The following is an 18198-nucleotide window of genomic DNA, read 5'->3' as shown; positions in this document are numbered from 1 at the left end:
TGTTACAATTATGAGGTTCATACGGTTTTTACGTTTTGGCTGTGTCCTTGAAGGTTCGCTGAATGAAGGGGGCCATGTGACCTGTTCTGAAATCTGCCTGACAACAAGCCTGGGTGGTTTGATCATTAGGGGTCAAAGGAAGGCTTAGATTGTTTTACTGAGAAGGAGGTGCAAGGTATTTGTGATCGGAGGCAATGGCAACAGTATCCGAAATTACAAAAGGGGACTGACTCAGTCTCCCAACATTTCAGAAAGGTACCGTGGTGTATCAGTCATGCGGTAACTGTCCATTTCGGAGACAAATGGGAGTTGAAATCAAAGAGAGGTAATTAGCACTTCTACTGCGCTACAAGGTTAATTTGTTTCATGTTACCATGGGGAAGAGGGCAGAATAGGCTAATCAATGCAAAACAGAGATATGACAGTTTTGTGTGGGCAGAGAGAAGATGCTGCTTGGCTTTTGTGAGCTACCAGCTGAATTGGGAAGGAGATGGTCTCTAGTTGGAGCGATACATTTTAAAGCCTCCTACAGATTCCAGGAGATTTGTCCTGGCATTGCTTAGGAAAGGATACTCAGAACAGGCTTTCCTGATAGTAGAAGATTTAAGCAACTCTCTGAAAACTGAGAAAAGTGCTTTGAGCCACTCACTTAAAATTACTGATTGGCGAAACAGGGATACGAGAATCCATTGGAAGCGACTATAATTCCACGGGGAGTATGATATGCGTCAAATACAAAAGATTTTCTTAAATAAATTTTTAAAAATTTATAGTACCCAATTATTTTTTTCCCAATTAAGGGGCAATTCAACATGGCCAATCTACCTATCCTGCACATCTTTGGGTTGTGGGGGTGATAACCCACACAGACACGGGGAGAATGTGCAAACTCCACAGGGACAGTGACCTGGAGCCGGGATCGAACCATGAGGCAGGAGTGATAACCACTGCAGCGCCTAGCTGCCTTTAAGTTTAAAAGATAAACTATCCTTTCTGTAGTTTCCGACAAAAAGAAAGTATTGTTTAGTTAATAGGAGTTTGTTACAGTAAAAGTTTTATAACGCAAAATGTTCTGTCATTCTTTCAGCAAGTAACTGGAAATTCGAAGCTCAATAAAAATCACCAGTCTCTACGGAGATCATAACAAAGCCAGCACAGTCCTAAAATTACTTCCGCATTAGCCAAATAAATTTAGAAAATCACAGTAAATTTATTCCTAATCACTTTGTTGCGAACTAAAAATGGCTAATGAGATATGTAAAACAAGGAAAAATATTGTAGCGCATCTTCTCACAAACTACATAGAAACAATAGTTTATAGGAGATTTTAAATTTTTATTACTGCTGCATATGCATGAAGTAGCCAGGTGAGGGAAGAAAAATTACTCCGAGGTTTTCAAGAAAGTCATCAATCTGGTTTGGCAATTGTGTCCCAGCTCACAGACGAAGGAAATAAATGCTACACTGAGGTGTACACAATGATAGTCACTAAATTTGGGAAACTAAAAAGGCGTGTTAGTGGTATTATGAAGAACATTTATGTCAACCAGAATAGTTAAATTTCATTCAAGTTAAACTTAATGCACCCTCTACTGACTTACTAATCATGTGAAGCAGAGTTTTAACAACCCACTGAAAGACACGTGCCACTAGAAAAATGGGCTGCATTTCCAAAGCTCATCTGTGTTTTAAATGCCAATTCAAGCTAACAAGCAAGTATGCCTCATTAACAAAAATAGATTATACTCTTATCAATTTCACAGTTGTATTATTTTATCCATAAATTTTAAGCAGCATGAATACAAATTGAAAGTGCACTGTATCACAGAATTTGCAATCACAATTATAAAGTTAATCGTGCACTTTGCAAGGGAACTTTACACTTATCTAGCTTATATATTTTAGCGAAAGAGCCATCTTTCAAAAGGTTTTCTGAGCATGTCTCCAAAACTGCATCAGAATCCTTATAGAAGTACATTATTACCTTTTAATTTATCGATTTTTCAGATTTTATAGCTACTCATATTGTTGTAGCATAAATCTACAGTTTTAAATGAAAGACATTTGAACAGCCAGTTAATTAAGTGGGAATTTTCATTAATCCACGATTTCTTTGCTCATTACCTCTGCCACCTATGCACCCTTAGTTTTCTCCCTGTCAGTGTTGAAGGGACCGGTTTGTTACGACATCCAGTTTGCAATCGTTCGCCACTTGCTGAGACCTCACCCTCGCTGTAACTCACCCACTGGCTGTTTTTCACAAGGGAACCGAAAAAAAACCGCACTGGTAGACAATTCAACTGTAAAGGGCACCACAATCAAGCCTAATCCTATCCTCATCTGACATTGAAGTATGTCCAAATATCACCGGATAGCAATTAGGACTCACTGTTGGATGATTTTTTTTTCCCCTTCCCAAAGCTGAGCCCACTTGCAGCTGAAGTACTATCAGACGAACAACCACGCAACTTTCAAGTTCCTGCTCTGCGCATAAGACTGGAAAAAAAGCAATGCCTTTAGCCTTTTTCACCATTAAGAGACCAATGGCTCATTTCTAGCAGGAGTAGATATTGCTTCAAAAAGCAACAGAACATAAATGCAGAAAGAACACAAGTAATGGGCCAAAATGCTTCTGGAACTACTAGGAAATGAACCTTCTGCATATTTATAAACTAAGCAGTAGTAATAACATTTTGAAAATTCCAACCAATAAAAGGACTACAAATGCTGTGTTCCTCACAAAACTTCACCGATAAAAGTTATGCTGTCAAAATATGGCTCAAGTGTTAAAATAAGGCTCAAATGTCAAACCTTTGTTGATGATTCCTTGTGATCACCGAGACCATCCTGTAGGAATGAATGGAGATGACAGATGAGCTGCGGCGCTTCTGAGATACCAGAGGACTTTGGGATGCAAGTTGACGACCATTCTAATGTCTTGCTTCTGACATGCAGTTATACCTTTAGGAACTAGGCTTTAAGAACTGTTAATGCTTACTAGACAAGATAAAAAGCTTGACAATAATGCATTTTAAATATGTGTATCGGGAAACAGTTTACTACGATAGAAATGGTTTCTCAAACTCACTTAGATATATTATTTAAATGTGTCTGATGCTGCAGTTGTTCACAACTGTAGTGTATATGTTAACAACATTGCTAATTTACAGCAATTTACAAATCAATTACGGAATAAAACTCCCCAAAATGCATGATTACAATAATATTTAATGTAAAATTTTACTCGTAACAAATATACACAATTAAATGTCAATTAAGTTAAACTAGGTCTTTAAATCTGATTATGTTATAGAATACTGTTTCCCATGTAAGTATACTAAGTGAACGATTAACTTCAATGCAAAATGTGTTAATTTTGTAAATAGGTGCAGCTGAACAAACCACAATGGGCTCTTTAACCTCCCTTCCAGTGCACTGCATCCAGGAATTGGAACTTACAGCTCGAAGTTTCAACCCACTGCAAACTCAAGGATTCGTGGGGTTCATCTACATTAAAATAAATACAGCAAACGGTGCAAGGTAGCATCTGCCCTGATTCTTCTATTAGGATACACCCACGTTTCGTGCTGCGTAGAATACCATCGGCCCTCTTGGCTGGAAGGCGGGCTTTGCTGCCATATCTGCTTTTTCCTAAGGCAGGATTCAAAAGGCTGGCACCCCCAAGGGAAAACAAACCCACGAAGGGAAGATACTAACAACAGCTGCATGCTGATAGAATTTACACAACTACAGGAGATCTGATCACCAAGGAGATATTAAAGACTTTAATGGAATCCCCTCCATTACTTCCTTCCTAGAAGGTACGAATTGGCAGGTTGCTCATCAGCGGGTCTGATGAATCCAGAGGTTTCCGGTAATTCTGAACAACTTCAACATTCTTCAGTGCTGAAACGCTCTTCACTCTCAGCGCGGTCACTTTTTTTGCGACTCCACTTTGAAGCTATTTTGCTTGTAGCATTATTGCACTCCAAAAACTGACCACTTAATATAATTTGAGGCACTTCGAAGAAAAATTTCTTGCATTTTCCTCTTACTATTTATAATTTTCGCTAGGTCCTTGAAGCCTTTTTATATAAAATTTGCTTACAAAAAGTCCAATAAAGAAAATGAATGCATTTTCTATTTAAAAGAAACCTCCAGAGGCTCCATTGTGCACCTTGTATCACTTGAAGGAAGACGAACATTTCCAGAAAACCGGTATTCCAGACAGGACAGCCTAATATTGACGGTGCCTTCCTTAGGCGATACTAACCTTTACTGTAGTGGAATGTGATGGCGAAGAGTGGGAATCAAGCTTGCGCCGTTTTTGTTCTGGAACAGAAGAAGTATTGCACAGTCTAGTTGCTGATTGTAGCACATATGAAATAAAATTTTATATTTATTTATATATATATATATATATATATATATATAATATACTTAGTACCATCAATACAAATTAATTGTCTGCAAACAAGGTACAGAGCCCAAAGATATTTTCTACATCGCAATGACTTCACAATAGAGATGAGAAAACGATGGATGCCTCAGAAATTTGACAAGGGACTTTGGGTGGCGGCCATGGTGTGAGTGGTCGGACATTAGGTGACTCCTGCTCAAAGTGGAATTGTTTTGGGTCTTTTCTCCTGTTATGCAGGTGGAAAGTGTAGAAGTATAAGGGACTAAGAATTCTCCTTCGGTAGGACATGTCTGGGGACTATCAAACGAGGAGCACAACAAGGAAGGGGCAATAGTCAGACTAGGAGATCTCTCGAATTGCGACAGAGGGAAAGATGGCTGAGAGCTCTGTGGCGTCGCTGCCCGCTCAGTGCTCCATGGAACAGTTGGTGGAGTTCACGGTGGTTAGGTTTGAGCAGCAGAGACAGGAGGCCTCAGAGGACCTGACTAGGATGGCCGGGCTGATCCGGGCAACCATTGAGATAGTGGAGCAAAGCCTGAAGGCGCAGCATGCATCACTCCAATAGGTGGAGTGTCTGCAGCTGACCACGAGGATTGATTGGCTTCTTGGAGGTGGAAATCGTGCTGGTGGCAAAGGGCCAGATGAAGTTAAGAAGAGAGAAGGTGGACGACATGAGAATCACTCGAGGTGGCAGAATCTTCGGATTGTGGATCTGCTTGAGGGGATCGAGAGAATGCAGGCCACACAATATGCGGCGAAGATGTTCCAGGAGTTGGCGGGTAAGGGGATCTTTGACTGACCTCCTGAGGTGGATCGAGCGCACAGGTCGCTAAGTAAGCAGGTGAGCCAAAGGCAGTTGCACCATTACTTCAATAAAGAGAAGATTCTGCAATGGGCGTAGGTGAGAAAGTGCACCTGGGAAAGCCGTGCATATTTATCAGGACTTGGGCACGGGGTTGACGGGCTGGGATTTGTAGCATCAAAACGACCCTATTCAGGAAATACATGGGTGCAGGGTGCTGTATACCGAGGAGGCCAATAAGTTTATGAGACACCATGGACTGGGGGACTTGAGAGAAATCTGTGAGGGAAGTGGTTGTGTTTATGCCGGATTGTTTGTTTGCTATTGCTGTTTTTCCCAGTGTTTAATTGATTATTGGTGGATGCGTTAAATTAATTATGCTGTGTCTCTGCTCACCCACCCACATTTGGGATTTGGAATTGGTGTGTTTGTGGTGGGGGGATGGGCGGGGGAAGAGGGTGAGATGGAGGGGCCAGAGTGTACAGGAGGTTGTATATGGGTTTTGGGGGGGCGGGGTGCCGAAGGACGTTATGCAAGGGAGATGGTGATTACTTTGGGCGGAGGCCACTACGCTAGCAGGTGGGCTAGTTAACAGGAGTGAAGTGGGGGAGGGGGTAAATGTGTAGACGGATGGGGGGTGGTGGTGCTTGGAGCCCCACGACCCAGCTGATTTCTTGGAATGTTCAGGGATTAAATGGGACGATTAATGTTCGGGGATTAAATGGACCGATTAAGAGGTTGCGCATTTGAGGAATTGAAAGCGGACGTTGCATTTCTACAAGAGACTCATTTGAAGGTAGCAGATCAGATGAGGATGAGAAAGAGTTGGGTGGGACATGAATATGAGGGCGGTGGCGGTGCATAAGAGGGTGGCCTTTACAGTGGGGAATAGAGTGGCAGACCCTGGGGGCAGGTTTGTGATGGTAAGCAGGAGGCAGGAGGGGGCACTGGTGAACATATATGCCCCAAATTGGGACGATGTAGAATTCATGAAGCAGGTTTTGGCAAAGGCTCTGGACTTGACATGCAAGAGGGGGCGGGGAGGGGGGTCCACCGGGTGTATTCCTAGATTGATTTTTATGTCCTGGATTAGGCGTGGTTAGCAGGGGTGGTTAGGTCAGAATATTCAGCAATTGCAATGTCCAACCACGCATTGCACTGGGTAGACTTGCAGTTGCTGGTAGAGATTAGATGTGGGATTGTTGGCAGATAAGGAGATTTGTGGAAAGATAGAGGCAGCTATCTGGAATTACATGGAGTACAATGTTGTGGGAGGTGCTGAAGGCGGTGATTAGGGATGGTTTATTTTGATTTGAGCGCACAAGCATAGGATGGAGAAGTTAGAGAGGCAGAGATGCGTGGGACACAATTGTTAGATGAGAGACAAAGGCTGCAAATGGAGTTTGGGCTTATCTCCACAGGGAAGGTGGTGGGGCAATTGCACAGGGCCGGGGGGGGGTGATGTACGAGTATGCGGAGAAAGCCAGCAAGATGCAGGCGCATCAGTTGAGGAGGCAGCCAGCGGCAAGGGAGATTGGACGGATGAGGGATAGTGGGGGTGCAGTGGTCACAGAGTTGGGGAGATGAAAGGGGTATTTGAGGCTTTTTATCGGAAGTTGTACAGCTCGGAATGAAGAGCCTGTCGTATGAGGAACGGTTGAGGATTCTTGGTCTGTACTCGTTGGAGTTTAGAAGGATGAGGGGGGATCTTATTGAAACTTACAGGACACTGAAAGGTTGGCATAGAGTGGACGTGGAGAGGATGTTTCCACTTGTAGGAAAAACTGGAACCAGAGGACACAATCTCAGACTAAAGGGACAATCCTTTAAACTGAGATGAGAAGTTGTAAATCTGTGGAACACTTTGCCGCAGAAGGCTGTGGAGGCCAAATCAGTGTGTCTTTAAGACAGAAATAGATAGGTTTTTGATTAATAAGGGGATCAGGAGTTAGGGGAAGAAGGCAGGAGAATGGGGGTGAGAAAAATATCAGCCATGATTGAATGGCAGAGCCGACGCGATGGAGCGGGTGGTCTAATACTGCTCCTATGTCTGATGGTCTTATGGTGGGGGGGGGCTGCAGTTTCCGCCGGTTGGGGGGCAGGGGTTTGGGGTGCCGATGGGGCTGAGGGAGGTGATGGATTGTGCGGACTATGCAGTTGGAGAATGCCCCGGGTCTGAATGGGTTCCCGGCAGAGTTTTAGAAAAAGTTGGTTCGGAATTAGGGCTCCTTTTAGTTGAATGAGTCATTGGAGAAGGGGAACTCCCACCAATGCATCTCAGGCTCCTGTCGCGCTGATTTTTTAAAAGGGTAAGGACCTGGAGCAGTGTGGGTCGTACTGCCCAAACTGGTTGTTGAATGTGGATGCATAAATATTAGCGAAGGTGCTGGCTACAAGTATAGAGGATTGTGTGCCGGGGATGATAGGAGAGGACCAAACCGGGTTCGTGAAGTTGTCGGCTAACATCCGGAGGTTATTGAATGTGATCATGGTGCCTCCGAGGGGCCAGGACATGGAGATGGTAGTGTCCATGGACATGGAGAAAGCGTTTGGCCAGGTTGAATGTGCGTATTTGTTTGAGATATTGGAGTGGTTCAGGTTAGGGCAGGGATTCATAGATTGGGTGAGGCTGCTGTATAAGGCCCCAAAGGCAAGTACCCAGACGAATGTCAGTTCGGGGTACTTTGGATTACAGGACGAGACAGGGTTGTCAGCTCTCTCCATTGATTTTTGCCTTAGCAATTGAGAGTTGGCTATGGCCACTCAAAGCCATCTTTTTTTGGTGTACAGCTCAATATGGGGAAGAGCGAGGTGTTCCTGATCAATGTGCAGGGACAAGGGAGAAATCTGGGGAAGCTGCCGTTTCGACTGGTTAGGGCAAGCTTTCGGTGTCTGGGGATACAAAGGGCGCAGAGCTGGGCGCAGCAAGTAGAACGTGTGGAATTTGGGTGAGGGAATGAAGGAGGACTTGAAGAGGTGGGATGTTTTGCCGTTATCATTAGCTGGGAGAGTCCAGACAGTAAAGATGACGATATTGCAGAAGATTTTGTTTGTCTTCCAGAACCTTCCGAATTTTGTGCCCAAGTCCTTTTTTAGGAGGGCCAACAAAATGGTCACGGAGTTTTTATGACGTTCCCCAGACGAGGAGGGTGTTCTTAGAGTGGGACAGGCAGTCTGGGGGTCTGGGCAGCAAACATCGCCAAGGTGAGGAAGTGGGCAGTGGAGGAGAGGTCAGTGTGGGTCCCGTGTAGGGGGACCAGTTTGAAGGCATTATTGCTGGCACCTCTTCCGTTCTCGCCAGCGAGATACTCCACGAGCCCTGTGGTTGTGTCAGTGCTGAGGATGTGGAACCAGTGTCGGCAGCATTTCAAAATGGAGGGCAGGGGCGTGTGGGGACAGAGTATTTCAGGGATCTGTTTATTGGGGAAGGTTTGCGGAGCTGGAGGAATCGGAAGTGATGTATCAATTACCAAAGAGGAATTTGTTTTGGTACTTGCAAGTTAGCCACTTCATAAGAAAGGAGTTGACCTCATTCCCGAAGCTGCTGCCCTGAGGAGGAGATAGGAGACAGCAGGGCATCAAACATATATGGGGAGTTGATGGAGAGAGAGCTTCGGTGGAGGAAGTAAGGCACAACTGTGGCGAGTTTGAAGTGTCGGAGGATTCTGGAGTGCAGCTGGGGATAGAGGCCGATGTGTTGGCCTTTGCCTCCCTGATAGCTCAGAAGCGGATATTGCTCGGGTGGTGAGACTCAGTCACATAGGGCTGTTGGGGGGGGGGGGGGGGGTAACGGGTGAGTGATTTGGCAGAGTTTCTGGACCCTGAGAAAATAAAGTTCGCCATCAGCGGTTCGGAGGAGGAGTTCTTTTCAAGGTGGGGGCTGTTCATCGACTTCTTTAAAGAGTGGTAAAGTGTTAGCCCGAGGGTGGGTTCCTTTCCTTTGTTTGGGGTTTGTTCTGATAAAAGAAAAGGATGTGTGGGCTGGAGGGAGGAAGGGGGGCTGTGGTTATGGTTATTGCATGCTGTATGTTGATGTTGTTTCTCTTTGGTTTGAATATATGTGACAATGCCGCAATAAAAATATTTTAAAAAATAATTAATTTGACAAGATCATCAGGAAGTTCACAGATTTTACACAGTAGTTACCTGCACACTTGAATTATTTTTTCTTTTAAAAAAAAGCCACGTGAACTGAAAGACCCAAGTCTCATCATGTTTGGGTATAGACTCAATATTTTAATTTAAGTAAAAAATTCTGTACAGCTTTCAAATAAAATAGACATGACTAAACTTTCATAGCTTTTGTAGCAAGTCCAAAACATGGCGAAATAATGAAAGATTTTAAAAGCATCTTCAAGAAATGCGCATTCATTTTGTGATCAGTTTCCTCATCTAATTATTCAACCTATGAAAGGCTACTAGTGGAAAGAAATCAAATAAACAGCCTATATTTTTGACCATTTTATCAAATACCCAACTTTCCAATTTGCTAAAATTTATATTATTTCCATCTGGTGTGCACTTTATTATATATTAAATTGCTTAAACATCACCCACTTACACAAAAAAATCTGTGCAAAGGTTGCTTCTATGAGGAAATCCATTATAGTGACTGTAATGCCTGTAGCTAGTGCTGGGATAGCAGCTGCCAAAGTTAAGGCTCATCAGACCATGTATGCTAGTGATTCAGTCATATACTGTGTGAATAGGTTTAGAGTCTCAGTTACTGACTTTGGAGAAAGGCAAGCTATGGAGAGGTACAATGTATCTAAAATTATTTTCAAAAACAGTGCATCTCAGTAAAAGACAAGTGGACAGTGACAGTAGAATGAAACAACATGCCTACAATACATGCATACAGCTATTTAGGTTGGTACCAAATCATCTGATACACTTCACCCACTAGATTGGGTTTCTGGCAGATGGGCTAAGTGCAAATGAACGATAAAGGTTTAGAAGGGATGTCGCTGTCAAGACAACACTGTGCCATATTGGGGAGAGGAGTAGGAGGGATACATATAAACATCTAAATATTATGTCATAAGTAGCTGAACAGGAACGTCTCAGTTTTTTTCTCTTTCTGTGTGCCTCACCCAGAAGTTTGCTTTAGCTTTCTTGTTAGTCATGTTGACCATGACTTAGTTGTAGCACTTTTGCTTTTGACTCAGATGGTCATAGGTTAAATTCACACTTCAGTGAGTTTTGACTTCAGGAGGCTGACTGAGGTAGTTTGGGTGAAGGTCTGTGAAGTGCTGCATCGTCAGAGGAACTCGCAGAGCATCATCTGACATAATTCAAAGAGCAAGAGTTTTCTGTCATGTCTCTGGCCAACACTAATCCCTCACCCAACAATGCTAAAAACAGATAATCTGGTCATTTTTAAATTCCTCTTGGTGCAATTTTTCTGGTTGGATTCTACTACACAGCAAAGTAAGATTGCCATGATTGACTATATTATAACAGTAATCATAGCTCAAAGATACTTAATTGGCTGTGAATTGCTTTGGGACATTATGAGGCTGTGAAAGGTGCAACATAAAAGCGTGTTCTCCTTTCTTGGTATATAGATTTATAGAACCAGATTTCATCATCTCATAGATGAAGCGTGTCTGACGTATCCACTCTTTTTTTCCCACTGTTGATATTTGCAAATTTCAAACAACTCAAAAACAGATTTGCAGAAAAATGTTACCAGTCTTTCACTGACTAACAATTTTTGCCTCGAAACATTTTGTGACCTTTTCTATGACATTAAACACAACTATGAAAAGTTTCTAAAAAAGCATTGGTGCAAATCAAAGTGAAATATCTCAATTCAGCTAAAACCTTTGAATGTGATTTCCTCTACAACCAAATGCCCACAGCACGGTAGTAGAGTGGTTAGTGCTGCTGTCTCACAGCACTAGGGACCAGCGTTTAATTCCGACCTTGGATGACTATCTGTGTGAAATTTGCACGTTCTCCCAGTGTCTGCATTGAGTTTCCTCCGGCAGTTCCGATTTTCTCCCAAAGTCCAAAGATGTGCAGGTTAGGTGGATTGGCCATGCTTAATTGCCCCTTGATGTTTGAAGGCGAGGTGTGGTTACAAGGATAGTGCAAAGGGTGTGGGCCGAAGTTGTGTGTGCTTTCAGAGGGTTGGTGCAGACTCGATGGGCTGAAAAGCCTTCATCTGCACTACAGGGATTCTATGATTTTAAAAAGCTATGTTTAAAACAAGTACTGGAGATACTTTGCCGCTGGATTAGTACTAAATTAATCCCATTTACCTGCACATGTTCTTCAAACAACGTAAAAATAAAGCAGAATGCAGTACTTTATTAACTTACCCCTATCAGATTCTGAAGATTCGGACCGTGGAACTGGGGACTTCAAGGACCCAGCAGCAGCTGATTTTTCTCCTTTCGTGCCTGTGTGACTTTCTTTGGATTTAGCATCCTTGAGTGCATCTCTCTCCTTCGATGGTTCCTTTTCTTTCTCCTTTTCCGAGTGTGATTTTGCTTCAGCACAGCTGGACGTTGATCTGGATTTTTCATCTTTTGCTGTCTTCTCTTCCTTCCTGCTTTTTTCTTTCTCCTTTTCTTTGTCAGCTTTTGGTGTCTTTTCCTTGGTCTCCCGTACTTTTTCATCTTTGTTTGTTCTTTCTTCTTTTGATTTCTCCTTTGCATCTTTAGCCGTTGCTTTTGCCTCTGGAGGGGCAGCTGGGGTTGTCTTCTCTTTCTTCTCCTTGTCTTTTTCTTTCCCACTTTTCTCTTTCTCTTCTTTTTCTTTTGTTGCTTTGTTGCTGGAAAAGAATGTAAAGTTAATCATCAAAGTTTCCAACATTATTTGTAGTTTAATACAATGTGCAGTAGTGGGTCGATTGGTTGATGAGTTACTCTCCACAGACAGCATTAGACGTCTTTCAAACATCAGTTGATTCGAATTCAAGACCAGCATGTTCCTGTGAAGATGAAGGAGAAGTATGGCAGGTTTCGGGAACCTTGGATAATGAGAGACATTGTGAGCCTAGTCAAAAAGAAAAAGCATTTGTACAGTCTAGAAGGCTGAGAATATAAAAAAAAGTAGGAAGAAACTTAAGCAAGGAGTTAGAAGGGCTAAAAGGGGGCTTGAAAAGTCTTTGGCAAACAGGATTAAGAAGAATCCCAAGACATTTCTGTATATAAAGAGCAAGAGGGCAGCCAGGGAAATGGTTGGCCCACTCAAGGGCAGAGGAGGGAATCTAAGCGTGGTACTAGAGGAAATGGGCGAGGTACTAAATGAGTACTTGGCATCAAAGAGAAGAACTTGGTGGATGATGATGAGAGAAGGGTGTGTAGATATTCTGGGTCATGTAGATATCAAAAAAGGGAGCTGGGCGTCTTACAATATAAGGATAGATAAGTCCCCAAGGCCTGATGGGATCTATCCCAGAATACTGAGGGAGAAAAAGGAGGACATTGCTGCAGCTATGACAGAAATCTTTGTATCCTCATTGGTTACAGGTGAGGTCCCAGAATAGGCAATGTTGTTCCTTTGTGAAGGGAAGAGAAGGGGGGGGGGGCACAGTGGCTTATTGGTTAGCACTGTTGCCTCAGTTTCGATCCCGGCCCTTGGTCACTGTCCATGTGGAGTTTGCATCAGTGTATCACTCCCCGTGTCTGCATCAGTCTCACCCCCACAACCTAAAGATGTACAGGGGAGGCGGATATGTCACGCTAAATTGCCCTTAATTGGGGGAAAAATGAATTGGGTACTTTTTTTTTTTTTAACATTTTTTAATGGGATGAAGGGATAATCCAGGAATCCAGGGCGGTGAGTCTTATGTCAGTGGCCGGGAAATTATTGGAAAAGATTCTCAGGACAAGGATTTATTCACATTTGGAAACAAATGGACTTATCAGTGATAAGCAGGATGGTTTTACGAAGGGGAGGTCATGTCTCACTAACTTGATTGATGAACACAGTATGAAGTCTGTGTTGATTGATGAAGGAAGGGCAGTGGATGTCGTCTACATGGACTTTGACAAGGTCCCTCATGGCAGACTGGTACAAAAGGTGACGCCACACGAAATCAGAGGTGAGCTGGCAAGATGGATACAGAATTGGCTTGGTCGTAGAAGACCAAGGAAGGGTACTTTTCTAAATGGAAGGCTGTGACTCATGGTGTTCTGCAGGAATCAGTGCTGGGACCTTTGGTGTTTGTAGTATATATAAATGTTTTTGCGGAAAATGTAGCTGGTCTGATTAGTAAGCTTGCAAACGACACAAAGATTGGTGGAGTTGCGGATAGTGAAGAGGATCGTCAGAGGATACAGCCGGATATAGATCGGTTGGAGACTTGGGCGGAGAGATGGCAGATGGAGTTTAATCTGGCCAAATGTGAGGTAATGCATTTTGGAAGGTCTAATACAAGTGGGAATTATACAATAAATGGCAGAACCCTTCGGAGTATTGACAGGCAGAAAGATTTGGGTGTACAGGTCCACAGATCACGGAAAGCGGTAACACAGGTGGATAAGGCAGTCAAGAGGCATACGGCATGCATGCCTTCATCCGTCGGGGAATTGAGTATAAAAATTGGCAAGTCGTGCTGCAGCCGTACAGAACCTTTGTTAGTCCACATTTGGAATATTGTGTACAATTCTGGTCGCCACACTACCAGAAGGATGTGGCTATTTTGCAGAGGGCACAGAAGAGGTTTACCAGGATATTGCCTGGTCTGGAGGGTGTTAGCTATGAGGAGTGGTTGGATAAACTCGGATTGTTTTCACTGAAAAGACGGAAGTTGAGGAGCAACCTAGTAGAGATTTACAAAATTGAGTGACAAGAATACCAATTCTAAAGGGACCAAAAATTTATACTGAGAAAAGAGTGCATTGATTTGCAAATGAAATCTGATAGGTAGAGGCATTGCCATGGGGAATGCACCAGAGAACAGTTAACCACCAAGTTTTGGCTTAAATTCAATCCAGGCAGATTGACTCTGGTCATGGCATTGCCCTGGGGAATGAACCAGGGAATGGTTGCCCCCCCAGTTTGGTTGAAAAATTCACAACGTGTGGATACGTGGACGTGTTGTAGCTACCGGTACATATAAAAGTGAGCTACACTGCAGCCCGACTGATCACCTTAATTTGGTTGTCAGTGTAATTTTTATCACAATCAGGATCATTTAGCAAGTGCTACCCAATCTCAGAATCCACTGGTTTTGCAGTTAGCGGCTATTAACAGCTGCCACAAAAATAAATGGTTGCCATATTTGCCTATCTAATTGTCAGTGCACTTCTCAAGAACATAAAAAATAGTATACCAAGTGGCTCCTCGAGCCTCCTCAGGTATTTAATATGATCATCGCAGACCTTTTACCGTAACTCTACTTTTCTACCTACTCCCTTGATTCTTTTGAGATTAAAAAGCCATCTATTTAAACTTTAAACATATTCAATGATGGAGCAACCATAACCCTGTGCAGTGAACTTCAAGGATTTACAAACCTCTGAGTGAAGAAATTATTCGACACCTCTGATAGACCCATTACTTCAAATGTAATTAATCACACGGAGCACTTTGAGATTTCAAAGTGATAAGACATCATGCAAATAAAGTATTTTAGCAATTTTAGCATAAAGCCAAACTGTTACCTATTTACAGCACTGCTTCCATTACTGGCTGTGACTTTGGGTGTTGCATTAGCAGCTTTGTTAGTAACTTTAATGGCACTCTGAGATTTCTCCTTCAATTTATCTGTTAAAAGAACAGAAAACAGAAATTTTAGATCATGACATTTGAGACAAGCCTTTTACAATTTTTTCCCGAGACTACCAAGGATTTTTAAGAAAATGTGAACATCAAACAAATATACTACACATCAATACCGAATTAATCGTGACTTCAAGTCAATTTCATGATATATGAAGAAAAACTCTCTATTTGCCCTTTGAAAAAGACTATTTGGTGGAATTTCCTAGCGATCCCAAAAATATGAGAACATTTTTGCTCTATATTCACAGAAATTATCTGGACTTCAACAAAAAGAAATGGGTACAAATATTTGCTGAGACCAATCTGGGCTTTGATTTTAACCAGATTCCAGAAATAAATATATTCCTATCAGAAACAGCTTCCCCTTTAGCTTGCAATACTTGTTGCTACGCTTCAGGGTTTAAATGTTATTTTAAATATTTTTCTGATGATTCAATTATCTTTTAAAATAGATGTTTTTTATAAAAATGAGTAAGCAGCAATTTCTTGCAACATTTTAACGGTAGAGTACAATTAAACTAGCAATACGATGAAGGCATGATTAATAATAGAATGACAAGGGAGAGAACACAGGCTGCATTTCCTCTGTGGGCTTCTGAACTCCTCCGACAGGTTCAAATGAGGGTCAGAATTCTGCACTGTGTGAGAAACAATTGCTCAATGTTATTATTCCCGGAGCTGCCAATTAATGGCCAGTGGACAAGCTTACTGTCCAATTAAAGAAAGTGGGTGGGCTTTCAAAGATGGAGTGCCAATCCGGGGTCTTACAACTTGAAAGTAGCAGCAGGATGCTGTGACGTCAATATGGAGGCACCCTCTCTCCAACTTCTTTCAATTGAAACAGTTTAAAAATGGAATCAGCTGCCGAGCAACAATTTTGGGGGTTGGGGGCCAGAACTTTTCCACCAGGTGTCTTGCAGCTGCTGCTCCATCTATAGAACCACAGAAAAGTTAAAACACAGGAGGCCAATCAGCCCATCTTGTTCAAACCAGCCTGATTACATCCAGGTGTCCTTTCTAATCCCAACTTCCTGCATCAGGCCCATAGTCGATAGCTTGCAGCACTCAAGGTGCAGATCCAGGTACTAATTAAAAAGAGTTTAGGGTCTCCGGCCTCCCCCACCAACAGGGGTGACGAATTCCAGACATCCACTACCCTCTGTGTAAAAATGTTCTTCCTCATGTCCCCTCTACACCTTCTGCCACTTATCTTGAACCTATGCCCCCGGTTTTAGAATTCTCCACCACGGGAAACAATTTGATCCTGTCCACTTTGTCTCTTCCCCTCCTAATTCAGGCAGGCAGCCTCCAGGCAGTTGAACTGGTCCCTGCCTCCGCCAGAAAATACCAGCTTTCTTCAATCGGCCTCAAGAAGCCACTCTCTCCACAACTTTGCCCCATGCAGCCTCTGAGAAAATGGGCTGGGAACGGGATGGGTACCGGCATACAATTGCAAACGTGTCCACCACCACTTGTGGTCTCAGCAAGGGGGCCTCAAAATTGCGCCTTATTAAAATGCAACACAACTTTAACATCTGAATCAAAATAGGAGCAGGAGGCCATTTTGCCCCTCCAGCCTGTGTGGCCACTCAATGAGATTATGACTAATCTGTGACCTTCACCTCATGTCAGAAATACAAGATCCGCATGAAATTATGGCTCGGCTTGTTACTTCCTCGCCGTTTTCCTCCTGAAGGCAGCACTGAATTTGGTTGTGGTCTTCAACTGTCCCATATAACTCTTAGAAACAACATGTTGCATTATTCACCTTAAGAGTATTGTCAAGCTATTTAATCGTGTTGGCTTCACAGTGATCCTCATCCAACATCCATAAACATTTACCTTTTGAAGAAAGTATTGCTGGATAATGGTCAAGAGCCTTTCTTGATCGTCTCAATATGTATAAGCATCAAGGCCACAAATAGTGTCCAAATTGTTGAGGCCAACAACTTAAAGCGGATGAAGAATTCAACATGGGCTTCTAGTCTTCCTCGCCCCATTGGTACATTTTTCATCTGCTGAATCCCTAACCTACAAATCTGATGAAGGCCTGAGAAAAGGTGATTTGCTGCGTTGATTTTGATTGGTATAAACAGACAAGAAGTTGTTAATACCTGTCTCCTCGTTTGTGCCTTCTTCTGCTTTAGCTGCATTGGTAGTTGTTGCAGCAGGTGTGACTGTGCCTGGTCCATTCTGAATTGTTGCGGGTGTTGCACTCCTTGCTGGGGGATCCTTATGGTGGAATTCGTTTTCAGGAACCATGTATGGTTTCCTACTTTTCAACTGGCCAGAATAGCTGCAAGTCGCACAGGGTGTTAAACAAGCAGAGAAAAAACATCTTGGAAAACAATAATCAATGGAGTCACAAATAACTAACAATCATTCAATTTGTTTTCCCGTGTATAAAAAAAAACTTAACTTGAGACTTGACACTTTGATCCACAATGTGAAGTCTCGCATAGAACTTCAAGGAATTGTAATGGATACCCAAAATAGCTCTTTTTTAAAAATAAATTTAGAGTAGCCAATTATTTTTATTTTTCCAATTAAGGAGCAATTTAGAATGGCCAATCCACCTAACCAGCACATCTTTGGATTATGGGGGTGAAACCCACGCAGACATGGGGAGAATGTGCAAACTCCACATGGAAGGTGACCCAGGGCCGGGATTTGAACCAGGGCAAAATAGTTATTTTTGAATGGGAATGGAACTGCTTTCAACTTTTTCCCAGAGATTCTGTGATGTAGTTGCCACATAGCTGTCTGTACTCACATTTACATCAACATATATTGCTGTGGGCGTAGCTCCTCTGGCTATTCTACTCATGTTGGTCATCTCACCTAAATCCTCAAAAGTGGCTGAGTTTGACCAAGTCACAGGCAGGGGGCGCGATTCTCCGAGCCCCGCGCTGGGCCGGAGAATCGGCGCAACCGTGCCATGACGCCCCGACGCCGGCGCACGATTCTCCAAGGTGCGGAGAATCGGCGCCATTTGCTCCACCGCGTTTGACGCAGCGCCGGAATTGGCGGGGCGCCGATTCTCCGGCCCGGATGGGCCGAGCGGATACGGCAGAGTCCTGCCGGCGCCGTTCACCCCTGGTCGCTGCTGGCGGGAACTCTGCGCGAAGGGTCAGGGGGCAGCCTGTGGGGCAGGGGAAAGCGCTCCTTCACGGGGGTGGCCTCCGATGGGGTCTGGCCCACGATTGGGGCCCACCGATCGGCGGGCAGCCCCCCC

At 43.3% G+C, this 18198-nt stretch overlaps 1 protein-coding gene across 1 annotated transcript in view; it reads right to left on the bottom strand.

Moving 5' to 3' along the window:
* The window catches only part of thoc2 (THO complex 2), a 193707-nt gene that overhangs the window by 50310 nt on the left and 125199 nt on the right, over nucleotides 1-18198 (bottom strand). The window contains exons 29-33 of the mRNA XM_072505632.1: nucleotides 17078-17259; nucleotides 14843-14945; nucleotides 11549-12003; nucleotides 4274-4332; nucleotides 2812-2847 (exon numbers count right to left, since the gene is read on the bottom strand). Of these exons, the coding sequence (XP_072361733.1) occupies nucleotides 2812-2847; nucleotides 4274-4332; nucleotides 11549-12003; nucleotides 14843-14945; nucleotides 17078-17259 (835 nt within the window). The remainder of the gene's footprint in view (nucleotides 1-2811; nucleotides 2848-4273; nucleotides 4333-11548; nucleotides 12004-14842; nucleotides 14946-17077; nucleotides 17260-18198) is intronic.

The sequence above is a fragment of the Scyliorhinus torazame genome, chromosome 5, assembly GCF_047496885.1.
Source record: "Scyliorhinus torazame isolate Kashiwa2021f chromosome 5, sScyTor2.1, whole genome shotgun sequence".
Taxonomy (NCBI): domain Eukaryota; kingdom Metazoa; phylum Chordata; class Chondrichthyes; order Carcharhiniformes; family Scyliorhinidae; genus Scyliorhinus; species Scyliorhinus torazame.
The sequence above is the reverse complement of the archived record's forward strand: the minus strand, read 5'-3'. Positions and strand labels throughout refer to the sequence as shown.